The 21856-nt window shown below is 50.8% G+C and overlaps 1 protein-coding gene across 2 annotated transcripts in view; it reads left to right on the forward strand.

The window, feature by feature from the left end:
- The window catches only part of LOC8028480 (solute carrier family 22 member 8), a 101226-nt gene that overhangs the window by 18735 nt on the left and 60635 nt on the right, over window positions 1-21856 (forward strand). Inside the window, exons 2-3 of one of the 2 annotated variants that reach the window (XM_040214936.3) lie at window positions 12515-12862; window positions 18333-18436. In XM_040214936.3, coding sequence (XP_040070870.1) covers window positions 12527-12862; window positions 18333-18436 — 440 coding nt within the window. In that variant the 5' untranslated portion in view covers window positions 12515-12526. The remainder of the gene's footprint in view (window positions 1-12514; window positions 12863-18332; window positions 18437-21856) is intronic. The other variant, XM_040214937.3, reaches the window with a different exon arrangement.

Raw genomic sequence — 21856 nt, forward strand, 5'->3', positions numbered from 1 at the left:
CTACCCATAGTAGGCGCTCTTCTCCGTCATCGATGACTCTCTTGAAAAGCTTTCCTTGTGAGAGTGCGTACTCCTCGATACGCTGCAAATCCTTCGTCTTTGGGGGCTTCTTTAGGCTTTCCTTGATTCCTTGCAACGTTGGATCTGTCTGCTGAGCTAACACCAACCAATCGTCGGATAGCTCTGTAGCAAAAACACTGGCGCCGATTGCGACACCGACACAGGAGCCCTGCTGAGAGCGTCGACGTGGGCCATCTTACCTCCCGGTCGATGTTCCACTTCGAACGTGTAGTCCTGTAGCCGCAGATACCACCTTGCTATACGTGGCACTAAAGGTCTCTCTTCGACAGCGTGGTTCGCAAGGTGTTACAATCCGTGACGAGAGTGAATTCGATCCCATACAAGTACGGCCGAAGCTTCTCAACTGTCCACACAACTGCTAATGCTCCGAGTTAGTAAGAGTGATATCGCTCCTCGTCTTGCGTCGTGCAGCGGCTGACGTACATAACCGGGTGCATCAACCCGTCCGCTTGTTCCTGTAACAGTACTCCTCCGAGGCCAAGCTTGTAAGCGTCTGTGTGCACCTCCGTTTTTGCACCGTGTACGTAGAGTGCCAACGTAGGCTCACTCATTAGGCAGCCCTGCAGCCTCCGGAACGCAGCCTCCTGATCGGTCGTCCAGTGCCATTCCTCTCCTTTACGAAGCAGCGTGGTGAGTGGCTTTGATATCGTGGCAAGTCTAGCCACAAAGCGTCGGAAATAGCTGCACAAGCCGAGGAATCCTCGGAGGTCATGGACGTTTGTCGGCACTGGGAAATCAGAGATGCCCTTTAACTTGAGGCTGTTGAGTTTGATGCTCGAAGCTAAAATCTCGTATCCCAAATAGGTGATTTTCTCTTGAAAGAAACAGCACTTCTTTAGGCGCAGCGTGAGACCAGCGGTCCTCAGAAGCTCGAGAACCTCACGTAGAATGGCCAGCCCCTCCTCAAATGTACCCAAAGGGATCAACAGGTCGTCCATGTAGGCCATGACCTTCGTGTTCCTGAGGGAGCCGAACACAGTGTTGATCATGCGCTGGAACACGCTCGGTGCATTGATCAAGCCAAAAGGCATGCGGGTGAATTTGTAGTGTCTGTCCGGGGCGACAAACTCGGTCTTCTCTCGGCTTTCCTTGGAGAGGGGCACCTGATAGTAGCCAGATGCGAGATCTAGGCTAGTGAACAACCGTTTGTCGGGGAGCCTGTCAAGCTGGTCGTCAATCAGCGGGAGCGGATATCTGTCTTTCTTGGTAATTTTGTTGAGGGCTCGGAAGTCAACACATAGCCGCTTCTCCCCTGTCTTCTTCGCCACCAGTAGGATAGGGCTTGCGAAGTGTGAGCTCGAATCTTGGACAACGCCTGCCTCCTTGAGTTCCTCAATCATGCTTCGGACAGTCTCTCTCTCGGAGTGCGCAAGACGATAAGGCCTATACGGTACAGGCGTGTCATTCGTGAGCTCAATTTTCATTTTGGCTACATCAGTGCTGCCGATTTTCAGACAAAGAAGTGACAAAGCACTCACGGTATTCGTTGATCAGACAGACGAGTCCATCCCGTTGCGTTGGCGTCAAGGATTCGCCCATATTGAGGTCCGTCGCCCCTATCAGGTTGTAGTGTTATTTTTCGTCACAGCGCACACTCTCCCCTATTGAAAAATCCGGCGAAAACATCCAGTGACATTCGGTGGAGACGGGTTAATTTCCACTCATTTTTACCAGAAACCAGCGCAGTTTATTAGTTCTTTGGTGGAAGCATTACCGGCCGCCACTTCCAGTAACCAGATTTCGCTAGACCTTTTACCGGAGCCACTTACGGTTAAAATCCGGCAAAAACTTCCTTTTAGATTCGGTGGAAGCGGGTTAATTTCCACTCATTTTCACCAGAAACCAGTTATACCAGAGCCACTTTCGATTACCCGCCGCTGGAATCCTACGGGAAGCCACTCTCGTTTGCCGGGCACCGAACATCACTGGAAGCCGACGCAAGACGAACGGCTAAAGTCAAGGAAGCCAAGACGAGCAGGGGGGCCGTGTTTGTAATGGCGGCCGCCAATGCAGCGGCAGCCTCGTGAGTGCGTGTTTTAGCTCGAAACGACGTTGCAATTCCGCAAGAAGTGCGTGCAGCGAACTGTTTTGACGATTAAAGAGCTGGGCAGCGATCACCGGCAACTTGATATTTGCTACAGGCAAAAGTCTGGGCCAGATCAGGTACGAGACCACTCGAGTGGCAATCTCGTTAGTGCGAGTTTTAGCTCGGGACGGGGTTGCAATCCTCAAAAAGTGCGTGCAGTGAACTGTTTTGACGATCCAAAAAGGAGGGCACTTTCACCCGTTTTCATCACAAACCAGTTTACCATGTCCTCAGTATATTATTTGCCGGCAAACAGATTTCACTGGAATGTCACCGGCAGCCCCTTTCGTATACCACGCAGACACCCGGTTTTCCTAGAAATCTTACCCGAAACGGGTGACTCGCTTCCCTGTTTACTGACGTTCACTCGAAGCCGACGCGAGGGGAGGGGGAAGCCGAGACGAGCCGGGGACTGGGCGTGCAATTAGGTGCCTCGCAGCAAGGACGAGTCCCCACGGACCTTCTCTCCCTCGCATTGGGTTAGTGGAAAAAATGCACCAGGGTCGTTTTGATGACTTATTTTTTTTTTTTTTAAGAAGCCGTTTTTTTTTCTCCGTCAGCGACCAGCGGCCGGCCAGGAGCGAACGCTCAGTCTCGGCTGTTCGTTCCATGTGTGCGACCTGTATCTTCCAAAGCAGCTGGGTGCGCAGATGAAAGGAATATATTTTTCAGTGACCTGTTTCTTACGCCTCTTCGTCTGTCCGTCTTCAGAAGCATCCAGCGAGCGAAAAAGACTGTGCCCAAGATATCTCAACGTCGGCGGATGTTCGTTTTGCGCGTTCGTGGTTTTCGCTAAGCGTGCTACTGACGCCTGATGCACCCGCGGCGACGGCATCAGGGACGTCATCGTGAGTGTGCCCGGAATTCCTCCACGGCGGCGGATGTTCGTTCCGCGCGATCGTGGTTTTCGCTAAGCGTGCTGCTGACGCCTGGTGCATCCGCGGCGACGGCAACAGGGACGACACCGTGAGTGTGCCCGGGATTTCTCAACGGCGGTGGATGTTCGTTTCGCGCGTTCGTGGTTTTCGCTAAGCGTGCTACTGACGCTTGGTGCACCCGCGGCGACGGCATCAGGGACGACATCGTGAGTGTGCCCGGAATTTCTCAACGGCGGCGGATGCTCGCTCCGCGTGTCCGTGGTTTTCGCTAGACGTGCTGCTGACAGTATACATGTGTGTGTCCGTGTGCTGCACCTGCGTGGTTTTATTAGTTGATCACTATCGTGCGTCTAGGAATTTACCCAGCGGCATTGTGAGTACCTTGAAAGATATCTTTTGCGGCAAAGAACTTGGTTGTTCCTATTTGGTATGATTGCTTTTGTCTACAGCTGTGCAGATTGTTTCACTGGTATCGACCCTGTTAAATAAATACATAGAACCTTCAGGTCTATATGGACTAACCACTTTAATTGTTACCGAATCGTCCAGCATCTGCCAAATATAGCCTTCCACGGTTCAAGGCTTCCTCCTAAGTGCCTTCCGTTAACGTCCAAAAAAAAGGGAGAAAAACACGGTAAATTCCGGTCAATCTGGCTATCTTCTGGAAAATTCTGGCTTTACTGGAAGTGAAAAGAGTCCCATAATCCAGTAAAATTGATTTTTACTGAAATTAACTTCCGGTAAAAATTCGGTGACATTCTGGTAAAATATTCGGTGACGTTCCAGTAAAACAACCGGTGACATTCCAGTAAAAAGTTTGGCGACAATCCGGTGAACTACAGCTTTACTGGAAGTGAAAACGTTCCCATAATCCAGTAAAATGAACTTTTACTGGAAATGACATTTGGCAAAAAATATTTGTCAGTAGGGTCCTCCGCTGGGGTGCGCTCCTCGTTGCACCACTCGTCTTGAACGACTCGTTCTCCTTCTTTAAACGTAATCTCGTGATCTGCCACGTTCGCCACTGGCAGGACGTATTCTTCGTTCAAGTTCTTCTTCAGAACACATGATGTTCCCGTGGTCCTGATCCAGCCTTCCACAGTGTCGTCGGTCAACGAAGATGTCTCCTCTTGACTCCTCGCTCGTATAGAGGGTTACAAAGCCCCCATAATTCGCAGGAATTACCGCAGCCTCTTTGGCCCAGAGGCTCACTCGGCGTGGCGCAAGATCAGGGATTTGGATGTTTCGCAGGGTTCCATCTTCCTCTCCGGATTCCTCGCGCTCCTCGAAAATGCGGAGAGTGTCTTTTCTGCGAATGATTGTGACGTGCGACTGTTCCGTGAACGGCTGGCCAATGAGTAGCAGAATCATCTGGACGTCGTCAGGAACGATGTATACGTCGACGTCCGCTGTTGCCTCATCCACCGTTAGTACAGCTCTTGCGCGCCCCAATGGTGTCGTCTGTCCTGCTCCGTAGCCGCTAATCGTGAAAGGGTGAAGGAGCTTGTCATACGGGAACGCCAACGATATCGCGTCGCTCTCTCGAACAGTCACACATTGGCTGCCCATATCCACGAAAGCGTTGATCTCCTTTTCGTTTAGGTGCGCTTTCATGAATTACTTGGCGTTGGTGTCGGTTGGATTTTTTGGTGACTTCCCGTGCTTACACGCTTGGGTGAGAACTGCTCCCGGTTTTGGAGATGTGTCCGACTTGCCAGATCTCAGGCGGCAATCTTTCATGTCCGGTTCGATCGCATATACCACATCGAGGTCTTTTTTGAGGCTTGGGGCATGCAGCAGAGTAGTGTCCGTATGTAGAACAATTGAAGCATGGGGGTTCACCTTTTTCGTTGAATTTTCGCTGGCCTTGTTTCTGCCAGTTGACGCAGTGTTCACAGGCTTCGTGTCACGAGATGTCATCGGTGGGGGTTTGGTGAGTTTTGGCTGCGTCTGTCTGAAAGCGTCCACCCTTTCATCCAGTCTCTTCATACAACGCAGAGGTTCTTCGGGGTTGTCGTACTCGCGGTCACTCAGCGATCGCACCATGTCCTCGGCGTGTAATCCTGTCACAATATTGTCACGAAGGAACAAAATAGGAAACAAAGAATAACTGAGGAAACTGAAACGTTTAATGGGGCGAACTTGTGCCCAAGAAATAAAAGAGGGAACAAGATAACAGCAGAGCGTCGCGGGCGTCGAAGTCGGCGAAAGAGCAGAGTCGAACGCTGGGGCGAAACTGACTCGACAAGGTCGCGGGCGGCCTCTTATCTAAGGTGAGTCACTATCTCGAAGATTCGGCGGAGAAGGTTCGAGCGTAGCGCGCTCGGTTCGAGAATGAACAGGCACTTTCTGGAACAACTAATGCAGGGATAAATGATAGAAGATACGTCCAGAACTTTCTAGAGGTCCGTGAGCGAGCGTTGCTTTCTCGGTTCTGCGCGCGGCATTATCCCCCCTTTTTGAAAAAACATCGTCCCGATGCAGCACACAAAAAAAAAATCCAAACCAAAGGGACAGCAGAATCGCGAGCCGCAGTTCACAGTTCACTTGTCGACCATAGTGGAAAGTTTTATCGTTCGTAATACGGCTTCAGCCGGACGACGTGCACCACGTCGGGTCGCGGCTGACGTCTTGCAGATGGGCGTGTTCCGTCGGGAAGGACTTCATAGTTCAGATCGTCGAGGCGTCGGATGATCTTGTAGGGTCCGAAATAGCGTTTCAGAAGCTTTTCGCTGAGACTGCGGCGCCGTATTGCTGTCCAAACCCATACCCGGTCTCCGGGTTGAAAGTGGACGTCCCGGCGACGAAGGCTATACCGTCGTGCGTCGACTCGCGGTTGGTCTTGAATTTTGATTCTTGCCAGCTGACGAGCTTCCTCCGCGCGCTGGGAGATCAGTTGATCGTCGTCGTTGCCATCATCGGTTGCCCAGCGCTGTTCCCGATGGCAGGGCTTTCGTCTCGGCGTGTCGTGCAAGATAATTGGTAGCGACGATAATCCACCGATTTCCTCGCGTCGATGTTGGGAACAGCCCAAGTAAGTCCATTCCGACCTGCTGGAAGGGCGTAGTTGGGGCGGGAATCGGCTGCAGGAGTCCCGCTGGCTTCGTCGGAGGCCTCTAACGTCGTTGGCACTCATGGCACGACCTTGTGTACAGATGGACTGTTTTCGGGAGTCTCGGCCAGTAGTACTTGTCACGAATCCGGGCGAGCGTCCGGCTGTAGCCAAGGTGTCCAGCCGTCGGTTCGTCGTGGCACGCTTGAAAGATTTCTTCTCGCAGGCTGGCCGGAACAACCAGCAGCCAGGCAGGACTGCTCGTCCCGAAGTCCTTCTTGAAGAGCACGCTTCGCCGCAAAAAAAAGCTTGACAAGTCTCGGGCCAAGACTCGCGGAACTGAACTTCCTTGACCTTCGAGGTGGTCGATCACAGCGCGAAGTTCCGGGTCGTCTCGTTGAAGTGCTCCCATGTCGGTATCTGTAACTGCGCCGAGAAAACGGGCGTCATCGTCGTCGTCAGTGCTATCGGAAGGAGATTCGACTGGGGCCCTAGACAAACAGTCGGCGTCGTTGTGCTTGCGGCCAGACTTATGCACAATGGTTACGTCGTATTCTTGCAGTCGAAGGCTCCAGCGAGCGAGGCGTCCTGACGGGTCCTTGAGGTTGGCGAGCCAACAGAGAGCGTGGTGGTCCGTGACAACGCGGAACGGGATCCCGTACAGGTAGAGGCGGAACTTGGTTAATGCCCGGATGACAGCGAGACATTCCTTGTCAGTCGTTGAGTAATTTTTCTCGGCCTTGGACAGTGCTCTGCTTGCGTACGCAATCACCCTTTCTGCTCCGTCTTGTCTCTCGACGAGTACCTCGCCGAGTCCGTCGTTGCTGGCGTCCGTGTGAACTTCCGTTTCCGCTGATGGATCGAAGTGTCCGAGGATGGGGGGTGACTGGAGTCTTTCCTTCAGTTCGTTAAACGCTTGTTCTTGCTCCTCCTCTCACTGGAAGTTCACGTCGTCCTTCGTCAGATGCGTGAGCGGTGCAGAAATATTGGAAAAATCGCGAACGAAACCTCTGTAGTAGGCGCACAGCCCAAGAAATCTTCTGACGGCTTTCTTGTCTGATGGCTTCGGGAATTTGGCAATAGCAGATGTCCTTGCAGGATCAGGGCTTACACCCTGAGCACTCACGACATGACCCAGAAATTTGAGCTCGCCGTAGGCGAACCGACATTTTGACGGCTTTAGTGTCAGTCCAGCGTTCTGGATAGCCTGTAGCACGGCTTGCAAACGTCTCAGGTGCTCGTCGAAGTCGCTTGCGAATACCACGACGTCGTCGAGATAGACGAGGCAGCTTTGCCATTTCAAGCCGGAAAGAACGGTGTCCATTACGCGCTGGAACGTCGCCGGCGCTGTACACAGTCCGAACGGCATCACTTTATATTCGTACAGTCCGTCCGGCGTGACGAAGGCAGTCTTCTCACGATCCCGTTCGTCGACCTCGATCTGCTAGTACCCACTCTTGAGGTCCATCGACGAAAAGTATCGGGCGTGGCCCAGCCGGTCCAGAGTGTCGTCGATGCGTGGCAGCGGGTAGACGTCCTTTTTTGTTACGGCGTTTAGTCGACGGAAGTCCACGCAGAACCAAAGAGTTCCGTCTTTCTTTTTCACCAGGACTACCGGTGAAGCCCCGGACTGTTTGAGGGCTGAACGATGTCGTCGTCGAGCATTTCTTGGACCTGCTTCTGGATGACTTCTCTCGCTTTCACAGAGACACGATACAGTGACCGATGAGCAGGAAGCGCGTCGTCTTCAGTAATAATTCTATGTTTCGCAATAGTCGTTTGGCGCACCTTTGATGACGTAGAGAAGCACTCACTGAACTCGACGAGAAGGTCACTGATTTGTCGTCGTTGTAGGGTAGGCAGGACTGGGTCGATGTCAAACTGCGAATACGGCGTTGTCTCGTGTGGCCACGAAGACAGGTCTTCTGCTATTCCGGTAATTGCGGCTGAGTCTGCGAGTTCCTCGGCGTGACCCACGGGGGTGCCTTTCGTAAGGTGCTGAGCCTCCTGTCGGAAGTTTGTTACGAGTGCAACAGTGTGTCCGTCTTGGAGCTCCGCGATGCCTCTTGCGACGCCGATCCCTCTTCCTAGAAGCAGCTGGAGGCTTCCCTCGAGCAGAACGTTGCCACAGAAAGCCTCGTCGATCCCGATGGGTACGAAAACACTCGACCACGGCGGTAAGTTCGCGTGATTTGCGACGACTCGGACCGCGGAAGACGTCGCTTTGGGTTCCTTCACCGCTGGAGCAGGTTTTCGTAGCGTCAGCCCGTTTTCTCCGAGGTCGATGACGGCGCCATATTCGCAAAGAAAGTCCATTCCTAGGATAACGTCCCTCGAACAATCTTGCAGAACGACGAACTTGACAGGGCACGTCTCACAGTAAATCTCAACGCGAGCAGTGCAAATCCCGACTGGTGTGATGAGATGCCCACCGGCGGTCCGTATCTGTGGGCCATCCCACGGCGTCGTCACTTTCCGAAGGCGTTGGGAGAGCCTCCCACTCAGGACGGAGTAGCCTGCACCCGTGTCGACGAGAGCCGACGCGTCGTGGCCGTCGATAACGACGTGTAGGTTATTCTTCACCGTTGCAGGAGCGTCGCTTCGGTCTCCGGTGGTGTTTGAGTGGGGTCCCTCCGACGTTCGTGGAGGATCTTGGCGTCGGTCGCCTTCGGCAACTCCACCTCCAGGGGTTGCCGCGCCTAGTTTCCCTGGCGAGGAGCGAGGGGCGACAGGCTTTCACGTCGGGGTCGGTGCATCGGCGAAGCTGGACGTCGTGGTGACGGCGACCGGGATACGCGGCGAGCTGCAGGGGGAGACTGAGGTCGTCGAAGGTATTCTTCGATCTCATGTGGTCGTTCACCGGAGCGTCGACGTGGATCGTTCGGGTGGAAGCCACGCAGCCCTATTTGCCGGTAAGGGCAGCGACGGTAGATATGGTCGGCCTCCCCGCAGTGGTAGCAGATGGGTCGTCGATCCGCTGTCCTCCACACGTCGGTTTTCCTCGGCGCCGACTGTTCTCGGCGGTCGTACTGACGTCCTTCGTCGTTTCGTCGGGGGTACGTCTGCGTTGGTGGGTCTCGTCGTGGCGCCACCGGGTAATGACGAGCAGTTGGGGGTGGTCGTCGGGCCACTGCGGCGTAGGTCAGCGTCGGCTCATCGGCTGCGGCCACGGTGACAGGGGCTTCCGGAAGGAACGCTCGCTGAACCTCGTCCCGAACAACCTCAGCAATGGAGATTGAGGCCGGGCGCTCAGCAGTCGGCAGAAGCTTCTTAAGCTCCTCCCGGACAACCTCGCGAATGAGCTCTCGAATGCCCGGGATGCCGTGGGCAAGGTCGCAAGGGGACTGCGGAACCGCGCTGACGCCGGGTAGGCTCTGGTAGTGGCTGGCTCGGGCTTGCAGGGCACGCTCGATGTTCGTCGCCTCGGCGACAAAATCTTCGACAGTTGTCGGAGGGCTACGAACAAGGCCGCAGAAGATGTTTTCTTTCACGCCCCGCATCAGGAACCGCAACTTCTTCTCTTCAGGAGCGTTTGGGTCGGCGCGGCTCATGAGGCGTGGAACGTCCTCGACGAAACTTGTGACGCTCTCGTTTGGCTCTTGCTTGAAGAAGTTCTTCGGCCCGCTGACGTCGCTGCTGGCTGGCAAAAGTGCGTCGAAGCTCCGCCTGGAAGTCTTGCCACGACGAAATTGACGCTTCGTGGTGTTCGAACCGCGTGCGTGCCGTGCCTTCCAGAGCGAAGTAGACGTACTGGAGGCACTACTCCGGTGCCCATGCGTTATGGCGGGCAACTCGTTCGTAATGTTGCAGCCAATCATCAACGTCCTTATGGACCTCCCCGTGGAATGGCGTCGGAGTCCTGGGTGCGACGGGAAGGTATACAACGGCGGCGGCGGACGGGTCCTGCGACGACTGGTTGTCCATCGTCAGCATCGTTGGCTGCCTGGTCCTGGGTGCCAGAAGTCTGTATTCCGGGGGTAGACCTTGGGTGCGGCGACTGGATCGGGTCGTAGGTTCCTCGTAGAGTGGTCTTCTCACCGGGCTTGGAATCGGACTTGCACTGCGGGCCCTTGGAGGGGAACGCTGCACGGGCATGCGATACCCAGCACCTCCAACAAAAATGTCACGAAGGAACAAAAGAGGAAACAAAGAACAACTGAGGAAACTGAAACGTTTAATGGGGCGAACTTGTGCCCAAGAAATAAAAGAGGAAACAAGATAACAGCAGAGCGTCGCGGGCGTCGAAGTCGGCGAAAGAGTAGAGTCGAACGCTGGGGCGAAACTGACTCGACAAGGTCGCGGGCGGCCTCTTATCTAAGGTGAGTCACTATCTCGAAGATTCGGCGGAGAAGGTTCGAGCGTAGCGCGCTCGGGGCGAGAATGAACAGGCACTTTCTGGAACAACTAAAGCAGGGATAAATGATAGAAGCTAAGTCCAGAACAAGAATAAATGAGAACTTTCTAGAGGTCCGTGAGCGAGCGTTGCTTTCTCGGTTCTGCGCGCGGCAATATATTCCATGCAGGCCTCGTCGTCCAAGTTGCATCGTCGTGCCTTGCCTAGCTTATCGTAAAAGTAGACCTCCATGCATTCGTCGCGTTGTTTGCGACGTGACTCCATCTCTCCAAAAAGATGCTGGAATCCGGCGCTCGATGGAAACGCTCTCTTCAGCTCGGTTTTCCACTCATCCCACGATCGCTGTGCAGTCGTGAGTCCGTCGTACCATGTTTTCGCCACTCCTTGTAGTTTAACAAGGGCGAAACATGTCGTCTGCTTGTCGTTCCACCCGTAGGCAGCCGCCAGATTATCCGCCCTGTTGATCCACGCCTCCACCGTTGGCTATGTCTTGGTCGTGGGTTCGTACACTGGCACAACCTGGGCGCTCGCCGTGGCCAGCCGGCCGTCCGTTGCACTCGTAACGTCCGGAGTGACATGTCGTTGTTGCGTTTGCCAGAGTTGAGCAGCACCGTTCATCGCCTCGCGCAACGCCGCCTGGATGGTCGCTTGCATCAATGCCTTCAAGTCGAAGGAGCCCCCGCTGTCGTTCGGGGGCTGTCTTTGTGCGTTCCGCGTTCCTGGGTTGCCTCCATCAGGCGGTGTTCCGTTATTCACCTCCGGCAGTGGGGGCAGCGGAGTCGAGAAGGGGTCTACGCCCGGCAGGCTCGTTGCAGTCACTTGGCTCGCTTCTTTGCTTTTGTTGGCTTCGTCGCCGCCAACAACGTTGCTCGTTGAAGTGGCCTCGCTGCTCGCCGGCTGTGCGTCCTTCGTTCCCTTCCGTTTCATAATGAAGAGTTTGGTGGCCGATTGACGGTTTGGCTTTGTGGAATTTATCCCACTTCTGAAATGTTAGCGTTTAGGTTGAACAGATTACGACGAGGTTGGATTAAACTGTTTATTTGATTAAAACTTTGAGGAATACGCAAATGGGCGATTATATAAAGGTTACACTTCTAGAGCGGTGCTGCGTCTCGCTCGGCGTCGTGCGATGGAATGCCCTTCTCCGTGGGCGAGGGCGGTCGCCTCCGAAGCTGTTGCTTGCTGGCACGCACGCGCGGCTCGGGTTTCACAGCAGAGAGGCCCGCCCCGTCTTGGGGGCTCGGGTATTCTCCAGGGACCATATAGCAACTTCTGTCTGGGAGCAGCCGGGGTCGGAGGCCACCTACGAGCTTCTGCATTCTTTTCTGATTTAAATCTCTTGATCGCTAACACATCCACCACAGCTGCTTTGACACCGCCAGGGCCGCGGCTAGGGACAGCATGCCACTTCTACGAAGTCATCAGTCGGTGACTGAGAGATCACTTTTTCGGATGCAGTAAACACACCAGTCGGTGACGCCTTCCTCCATGCACCGAAGTGAGGTGAACAGTAACGTGGCGTTTGCTCTTTGTTTTATCATCGCTAGTCGCACCTCTTCCAATCTGAGCGTTAAAGGTTTGGCCATGCATTACATTCGTCGCTGTAATAAAAACTATTGGTTACTCCAGCGAAATAGAGGTCAAGTAGTGGCAACGCGGGGAAGCTCCGAGAGAAGGTCATTTCGCCGCTGTCGTCTGCTTTCGCTGCGTGGTTCTGGTAGGTGACATATCTTCACGAGCATGTCTATGAAGAACAAAGAAATAACCGCGGTTCAGCGGTGTCGCAACAGAATGAGGGAGGAAAAATTACGTGAACACATTTTCATAGTGTGCGATTCACAGACCCGAGGTGACAACGGGAATGCACCGAGGTAAGTCTTTATAAATGACGCGGGACGACGATCACTAGGATCTGCGGTGGGAATCTATCGAATAATATAGAAATCATTTCTAACTAAATAACAATTGCTTGTTCTCGGCTAATGCAGCTATAAACTGTCATGCTCAGTGCAATGGGTTGCACGTGCAATTCATTAACGACAGCAAAATGTTTTGCATGTCAGCCAAACAAGGAAATGGCTCCCGCCACCGTGGACTCGCTGGTGGATAACCTGTCGAGGTGCCACCTGCTGATCAGCCTCTTCGCCTTTCTTCGCGGCATGCCGGTCACCTGGAACCTCATGATGGTCGTGTTCGTGACTCCCCCCAACGTGCCTTACCGCTGCTCCACTTCGTCGGTTAACTGGACACGCACCGTTTTCTCCGCGACCAACGCCAGTGTTCTAGAAGAGGAGGCGAGGACTCAGTGCTTCGAAGACGTCTGGAACACAACCGACACCGAAGCGGTGCGGATACCCTGTTCCTCCTGGGAGTACGACAGCAGCTTGTACGGACACACCGTCATCGAAGAGGTGTGTCACTGCGGGAGATTGATGCCGGGATTTGGTTACAGTAGAAGCACACGTGTGCGAAACACAGGCTGAGAATCGCACAAATGAAATCTATACTAGCTTCATCATGTTAACAAAGACAGGGAGACAACAGAATATGTTGTAAATGTGCTATTTCGCGCTTATAGCCTTGGCGCCTCTGTCCGCTGAAGAGGAAATGAGATTAGGATGATACATCTTAGAGTTCAACTTTATTGTATGACTATTTATAAAGCGTAAGATTGCATGGGATCTCGAACCGAGTGATCAGCGCAGACGCACAGCCGGAGCGTCAACAAAACTCGCGTTCCTCCTCCAGACGTAAAGCTATGGAAAGATTCACTCATACCCCAAAGAAAACATGATAGCCGCGAGTCCAAATCACGGAGAAAACACCAATCTAGAAAGGGTTTGCTTGCTTTCAGCTGTCGCGGCGCTCGGCGGAAGGGCAGCCTAGGAGGCGCTAGCGCCAAAATGAAAGAGGGAGGGACCCGCCTAGAGGAGGAAAGAGTGATAGATTCTCGAGAGAAATGGGGTGTCGGTCGTTTGGAGCGGAATCTAGATTGCCGTTGTAAAACTGCGCATACGCTGTACATCGAAACATATTTATTCCCTAGAATACACTGCAGGTACCCAGAGCCTTGCAGTTACCGCGGCAGTCATCACCAAACTGCTGGCGAGTAGAACGGCGGGAGCTGATCCTAGCGGGATACGGAGTATACTGCTCGTGCGAGAAGCGTCTAAGGGCAGTTCCGTAGCTGATCTAATCTAGGAACGTTGGCCCGTCTCTTGGGCTTTCAAAAGAACAACGGTTTGCGGCATTTGCAAGAAACGCAAATCGTGAATCTTATCAAGGGGCTTTAGGTTTATCGCGCCCACTACGCTATCTATCGGTTGCTGTGCGAAGTCATGGCGCAATATGCCCGCTGAGCGACGTTGCGCTGAGGCAGCGTTACTCATCCATTCAGTTACATAACTGTCCGGAGATGTTCTTGCACGAGCAGTTTCCCCCTCTCCGCTCCCACGGCTAGCTTCTGGTCGCTCGACGCAGCACCGATTTTAAGACGACAACTATGGTAACTGCAGTGTAGTTCATAGAATACATATCTTATGACGTACAGCTTATAGGTAGCGTTTGACCATAGTGTATGGAATAGACAGTTTCGACATGAAAATATTGATTGCACTTCAACAATGGCAGGCGGATTGAAAGGGTGAAGGGGTACCCCCGTCCGGTGGATCTCCACAACTGAGGTAATCTAGTAACGTTGCGCTTAGCTATTCGTTGGCGTGTTATTATCCGCCTTATGACGTTGCACGATCACGTGAGGAACTGCACTTCGTCATTCGAAAGTCACTTGCTCGCGCTGATGGCACCTGCTTACGCACGCTCCCATGAGTTATAGTTCATTCCGCTGCTTGCGCTTCTTGTCACCTCCTACTTAGAGTGAAGGCATAGGGATGCAAAGTTCCCGAAATTTTTCAAGGCCGGAAAAAAAAACAACGAAAAAGGAAGTTTTAAACAAAATAATTTGGATTTTTTTTTTTTTTTAATTTTTCTTAGCAATGATAATCCAGCAATTTTGGTTTTAGGGAGATGGTGAACCAAACATTTCAGTGCCTGTAATAAGTGGCGCACGATCTTTCCACGAGCCAGCAGCCGACGGTGTGCGCGAGCACACGCAACGAAATCGTCGTCAAAGTCTCCCATTCACGCTTAAGATGACATTGAAATGTGTGGGCTCTAGGGAAAGTGAAAATAAAGACAAGTTTTTCATCTACACAGCGGTGTCTGGTGTAAAAGGTAAGCGATTAATAGGTCTAACAAGCTGTAGCTTTCACTTGTGGAGATAAAAAGCCTGTATTTGGTCTCCTTTGGGCCGAAGCCCATACCATTGTGGTGAAAGAATGTTTGTGTGCTTTGAACGTTCGTCCTACCTCCTCTCTAAGGGGGGGGGGGGGCATATTTGTAGGGACTGGACGCACCGACAAGCGAGTCCAGTCTCGGCACAGGAAAAGAGAAAAAGACGCGCGCGCTAGCTATACGCTCACGCGCTCACGCGCTCACGTAGTGCAGTTCCTGACGAGACACGACTGAAATAGAACGTTGTTTTGGAACGTCCTTATGTAGGCCGGCGGCCGGGGATTCTGGGGGCGTTTTCGGCCAGGTTGACGTCACTGTGCTTGGACGGAAGTTTTGGCGGGGTTCGATGGAACTGCTCTTCGTGAGCGCGTCAGCGCGTGAGCGTAGCTAGCGCGCGCGTCTTTTTCTCTTTTCCTTTGCCGAGACTGGACTCGCTTGTCGATGCGTCCAGTCCCTACACCATTCACCGTCGTCTTAAGCGCATATGGAGGATTATGACGTCGATTTCGTTACGTGTGCTCTCTCACAGCGGCGGCTGCTGGCTCGCGGAAAGAACGTGCGCCACTTATTATGGACACTAAATTGTTTGGTTCAATATTCCCTTAAAAATACCGACCTAGATCTACAACGCAAGAGTTTTTAGCCAGGTTTTGCGATACTACTACATGGCCTTACATTATTCCATTCTTGAATGCTTTTTGGTGCTTTATTAATTTGGCATATCTTTCACTACGCATCTGACATTAGCAATATGATCTTCCCAAAACCAAAATACCAAATTTGAGATTCGTGTTTATGCAGAGTAAGATGCCTTTGTGGTTCGGGGACACTGGCTTACATTGTAGATGAGAAGCTTAGCTAGTGAAGTACGACTGCTAGCCTTGGGTCTTAAAACTTGCATCACGTAGTAGGAACACACGACCGGACGCCGTGCGATGCTCGTCCAAATCAAACCAAGGGTCGGGATTGAGCCCAGGGTCCCTGGGTTTTGTAGCGCGAGCTTTCGCTCCACGTGATTTGAGCTGCGGTTTGCTCACACACTCGGCCACTGACCCCCATACTTTTTATCATGCTAAATGTTGTATTGGGTTTTTACTGTGTAAAGCCGAGGTCGCACTGCACATACATCATCTAAAAGACAGTCACGCAAACACAAGTCAACGCAATATTACTGTTTCAAATGCCGTGTTGCAAGTTTCTGCCTAAACACACTACTATGCGGCATTCGAAGCACGGATTTCCCGGTAACTCGCCTTCGAATCTGTATCAGACTGTCGTTTGTATGGTGTACGAGGAGTGTGACGCCGGCTTTTTGCGGTTAACTTGCAGCCACCGTTCGTTAATTATGATGTTATACTACACAAAAGTATGCAGATATGCTGGTGTAGTAGCTGATGCTAATTCTGTCTAACAAGTAGCATGTTTTTCGTTGACCTAAAGCGTGAAAATATATTAACCACACAATATGCGATAGACGGCATTAACACTTGGATTCGTCACGTGTTTAAACACACTACAGGAAGAAATATCAGGCAGCGCAAAGTTATGACTTCTCTATTTTATAATGCTCGAAACTTTATTTTCATATATTATTAACATTTACAGCCATGGTGCTGCGAAATTCATACTAACAGCAGAGCAATGTTAGTTTTCCGTATGCTATTAGGGCAATGCAAAGAGTGTGACGTTGAATACAGGCAGCAGGCAACTACAAGCGCTGGTTGTTTCTTACCGTATTTTCCCTTAATCCGTCACCGTACCGCGTTTTTTTTTTTTTTTTTTTTTTTTTTTTGATGGCCAAATTTAATATGGTACTAGTGTGTTTAATCCTTCACCTCCACTGTCGGCGAAGCGACGTGCGATATGTTTTTTTTTTATTTGCATAGTGAGTTTTGTTAATTTTAGCGTACGTTGCATACCTTTGCTTAGTAGGTTTCTCAGTATTGGTAGTAAGCTAGATTCTTTTAGTTTCCTGTTTTTTTTTTATGTCAAGAGAAAAAAAATAAACACAATAAACAATTTCCTAGAAATATCCTTCATTTTTTTTTTCTCGAGCATTATCATTAGTACAAAAGCTTCGGGCCATGGATTACGTGGTTCGCGGTGTGGGAATCAGTGGGCAGCTAAATCCATACGCGCTCCGGTCCTGGCCCACAGGTTCCCAGAATGCCACGCGCGCAGTGACAGATTAATGGAAATGGTGTATTCCCTCTGGCCGGAGTGATAAATATTGTGAGTTTTAGTATTGCGTACAGGAGCAAACGCAAGCGGTGTGCGTTTGAGTTAAGGTTTGTTCAGACAGTTGCGTCGATTGCGTAGCGCTGCGTCGTACAGCACAGCGCCTCCCCGTTTGCACGTCGCATATAGGGTCGTTATAGCACCAGCTCGAGGCAACCAGTCTGAGCCCAGTCAAACGTAGTCAAACGCAGCTGTGGGAACGAGCCTTTAGTGTAGCGTGCCCACGCTGTACATGCGCGCCGTCAACTTGCGCCAATGGAAAACCGCAATTCGGTCTCCGCGCACAATCACTGTGGACCATGCAACACTAGAGCAAACGCACATTGCTTGCGTTGGCTCGTTTGCTCAATACTAAAACTCACTAATTTCTCTTGTTACAAACAGTAGAGACTTTTTCTATGATTGCTTATGGCTAATTATGTCTGAGTTTGCCTTATGTTCGGTCGCGTATGCATTACCTACTATGAACTAAGGGTGTACTAAATTCGCCCAAAACAGGAACAGAGTTATAACCATTAATCGCCTGCTAATGTGTTGTGCGCTTTCATTCTCAATGATCCAACTAGCCGAACTCACCATTTTGTTCGATTAAGTATGCTTTTTGTTGCCTTTGCCTGCGTGTAACGCCTGTTTGCAATACTCGAGCCTTACGTCTCTCGGGCATGAATCCAGCCCAAATGTAAATTATGGGTCAATCGAGGGTTTCACAATAGCGTAAAGAACGTTACGTTAGCATTGCGCATGACACGCGCAAGTTGCGGCAGAACATCGCGGAGCGCGACAAGCCAGACCTTTCGTACGGTGAAACACAAACTAATACGCGGCATACGCAGCACCATCTAGATGTGCCCATGCAAACTGTTCCAAGCAATCTAGGGCCGTTTTCGCGCCGTCCCTCGCGCAATAAAAGTGACGAGACGGGAACGCAGATGGCCGATGCGTACGTACTCAAAAATGAATAGCGAATGTTTATACGAAGCTCGCGGCGTTGCGTAGCGCATGAATGGAGCATCGGTAAGTATGAAACATCTTTGGGTTAGCGTTGCGTTAGCCGCACACAACGCTAAAGTCTGATTCACACACTTTCGTCGAGTCCGTACGAATGCAACTGCCGGAGAAAATCAGCTTACTGATGCGTTTGCTCGCTTCACACAACTGACGTCTGTGTCACACGGCTGCCAACTGAATTGATAGCTCATAATTTGGATCATTTATTTAGATCTAGCTGCATACACAATACGGAACGGAGAAGGAAGATTTCGAAACTGTAGCTGCTTTTCAATTACTTGGCATTAACTTTTTCGCGTTATCTTAAAGTATGGTCTGACTTGCTTGCATTTTCGTCCCCAGTGGAACCTTGTGTGCCAGAGCAAATGGCTGGTCTCCGTTGGACAGAGCGTGTACTTGGCCGGCCTCGTCGTGGGAACGGTGTTCTCTTCTCACCTGTCAGACTGGCAAGTGCAGCTCTGCTCCCGCGCCGACACTCGATCTTGCAGGCCACTGATGCCTCCTTCGCATGCTGAGGAACGTAAAAGTACAAGGGTCGGTTTGTAAAGGTATTGAGCTCATACTTAAAACAGACGTGGTCGAAGAACGTGCACTAAGGATATCAAAAGCTCAGTGATCAAGCTTAAAGAGGTCGAAATCAAGAACTTGAAATTTCTACCTAGGGCGTCCGTCTGCTAACGAAAGGGGAGTGGCGCAACAGTTGACATACGGCGGCCCGTAAGATCGCTGGCGGCCATGACGGGTGCTCCTCTTGACCTCGGTATTAGCCATGGAGGTAGAAAAAAGAGAAGGCGGCATACCGGTTCTAGCCAGCCAAACGATGAAAATCCCAAATAAAGACGGAAGTAGAGGTTGCGGTTGGTGACAATGCCCCCAAGGGGGACCAAAACAGCTGTTGGCGCCAAATCAGATGTTCTTTCTCTCCAATATTATTTTTTTGGTTTTGGTCTTTTTGGGTCATCGTTGGGGGCGCGTCCCTCCTAACCGGAGGTCTCCCCCGGTTTCACCTCTCGTGGCGTTATGTCGCCTCCACCAACTTCCTACCTCCTTGACATCAGCAGACGACGCTTCTGAGCCAGTTGCGATGTGTTCCTTTATGTAAGAATTGTCAGTGCATGAATAATTTTATTCTGCCAATATGACATAACATTTAAGACTAAAAGAGATCATCAGAAGAAATGTGTTGTCTCTTTTGTTTCTTGAAATATTTTCGGCTACATTACGTCGTCTGCTTGGCACCCTAAAGACCTTTTTACCCTCTGGCGGATAGGCGCTTTCATCTTGGAATCACGACACGCGGCCGCTATAAGATGGCTCTCCCCTCCGCATCCTGGCGAAGATGTAGCATTCCTGTTTTGCGTTGCGTTTTACCGCGCTTTTTTGCCCTACTTTGATTAACTAACTACATGACATGATGCCATCATGCCATCATTATGTACACTACTTCTGCACTCGATTTGATAGGTTTTTTACTATTTGCACACTCGGCATAGAGGTGTGAGGAAAGGGATCAGCGTTAACACTGGCGCACACTGAGTATGTAGATGACTCTAAAGACTGGTTCACACAGCACCGTTTTTTTACGCTATATTCCGTTACATATAGGTTACCAAAACGTTCGTGGCTCGAATGTCGTGTCCCAGGATATCTCGTTGAACTGGTGGCCACGCTTAATATGAAACGCCCATGCCCCGGTGACATGTACGTCAGCATTCGAATCAGACCGGAAATTAATAAAATGGTGTTGTGTGAACTAAAGTCACTGGATCCTGGAAAATTAGCGCCAAGCTCCTCGTATGGCAGCCATGTTGGTTTCTGACAACAGAAATTTCTGCTTGAACCCTCCGTTCTTGGTGAGCGGATCTAAACACGCATGTGACGGGTAGCTTTATGGCACGTTTCTTGTACAACGATATTTTGCTATCCACACACCGGCGAAACAAGCGTACATCTTCGTGCCACCACCACATGCTGTGGCGGTGCTTGAAAGCACTAAATATTAAGTTTACAGTTTTAATATACGCAAGATATACAATATAATTGTAGGAGTTCCGTGGAGATTGGCATGACTGATATGTTGATTGCATACAGATTGCCAAAGGCGCTTATATTAGCGAGGAACGCTTCAAGTACGATGATGCTCTATGATGATTTTGGCGAGACTGGTTTAGAACAGCCCTCTGGAAGCTTCGAAGATTTGAATTGACCAAGATGGCGATTTTATGGCGACGTATACAGATTAGCCAATCGCCTTGCGAGGTTTTGGTGTTCTGTATATTAGTATCTGTTTATGTTCGGTTAGCAGGCAGGAAAGGCAATGGCGCTACTTTCCCAGGATCCAGTGACTTTTGTGTGAACCAGCCTTAAAGTCGGAGTCACATGGTTTATACAGCATACAAACAGTCTGCATACATTTCCATGCTGGGTGAGGCGCATCACCGAGGAGCGAAACCTCCAAAACAAGCCAGCGTCACCAGTGGTTGCATCACCGAAGCTGACGCTGAAAACTGCGGTGCTCGGTGCCTTCACCACCAACCCCCTTCTCAACGCGAAGAGCGCTGCCGATATCTACGGCTGTTGCACCAATCAGACGCCTTCAATTAGCGCACGGCCGCACTATACTTTGTCTCATCGTACGATGGACTAAAGGCCAAAGCCGCGGGCCGCCAGGTCCGATCACGTTCCACGCTATACTATGACACGATGACACGCTTAACACTGATTAGGGGTGGACGAATAATGCTCGAATCCAAAAGCGCCGGATCATTTCTATAGCTTCGACGCTGCAAAGAGCCTATATGCCTATATGTCGTGGCTTTCTTTAAGATGTAAAATTGTTGAGTCATTCAGTGCCCTTCGATTCAAACCACTGCCCACACGTCCCTTTCATCAGTAATCCGAGACGCGGGCACCGATACGTCCATCAAAGCGAAATACTGCGCAATTTCTAAGTGGCTCGTGATTGGATTTGTCGGTCCGTAGCTTTTGCCTTTAGTCCATCGTAGGGTGAGACGAAGTATAAATAGGGGCTTTAAGTTTTTCATTACTAATTTTTGCTAAGCTAATTTATTCCAATGAACGTTTTGTACTCTTTATGCACGCACTTCGTCCACTTCTGTTCAAAATCGAAGCCAAATAGGTTTAGAAACCGATTTATGCCGTCCCTTGGAACTGACATCGATCACTTTGCTTCACTCTGTATACACCATTTCGTCCGGCCTAGGCCGACGCTGCAATCTCATTGCTTGAATTTCTATAACTGCCTAAAGCAATCACGCGCAAAAAAAAAAAGAAAAGCGCAGGACCTTGGCGGATTCACAGTGAGTGATTGGTTCAGTCGAAGATAGCAAATGCTCGAAGGCGATGAGTTCCGCGATGGTGCACATTTGGTGCCACTTGATAGGACGATAACGTCGGCTGCGGTCAGGCTTAAAGTGAATTGCATGGCACACACGTAGCAGAGCCAGGCGGATTTCCCGAGATTGGTTAGTGTGTTGAGAATTAACGTGCTTGCAGGTGAGCATGGCCATTAGCTAAGTAATTTCGAAAAAAAATTGCTAGGGCACCTAAGCACTTCTTATGAGTTCTTAATGCGAAAGTATGAATCAGTCGATCAATCAATACTTTATTTTCTTTCACAATAAAGATGGCAGCTAAGACAAGAAGCTGCAACAAGTGCAGCTTGAAAAGGCCCCAGCTCCAAGATGGCAGCTAGCATTCGACAACAGTTAAACATGCACCAATGCAACCCAATACATGCAAAATAAATATATACACAGAGGTGCACTTTTAGCTCAAAGTACAAAACAAATGAAATAAGACATTATTGTTACATAATATAGCACTTAACAATGCACACTTGAAAA

The sequence above is a fragment of the Ixodes scapularis genome, unplaced genomic scaffold (assembly GCF_016920785.2).
Source record: "Ixodes scapularis isolate PalLabHiFi unplaced genomic scaffold, ASM1692078v2 PGA_scaffold5__190_contigs__length_132052651, whole genome shotgun sequence".
NCBI lineage: Eukaryota > Metazoa > Arthropoda > Arachnida > Ixodida > Ixodidae > Ixodes > Ixodes scapularis.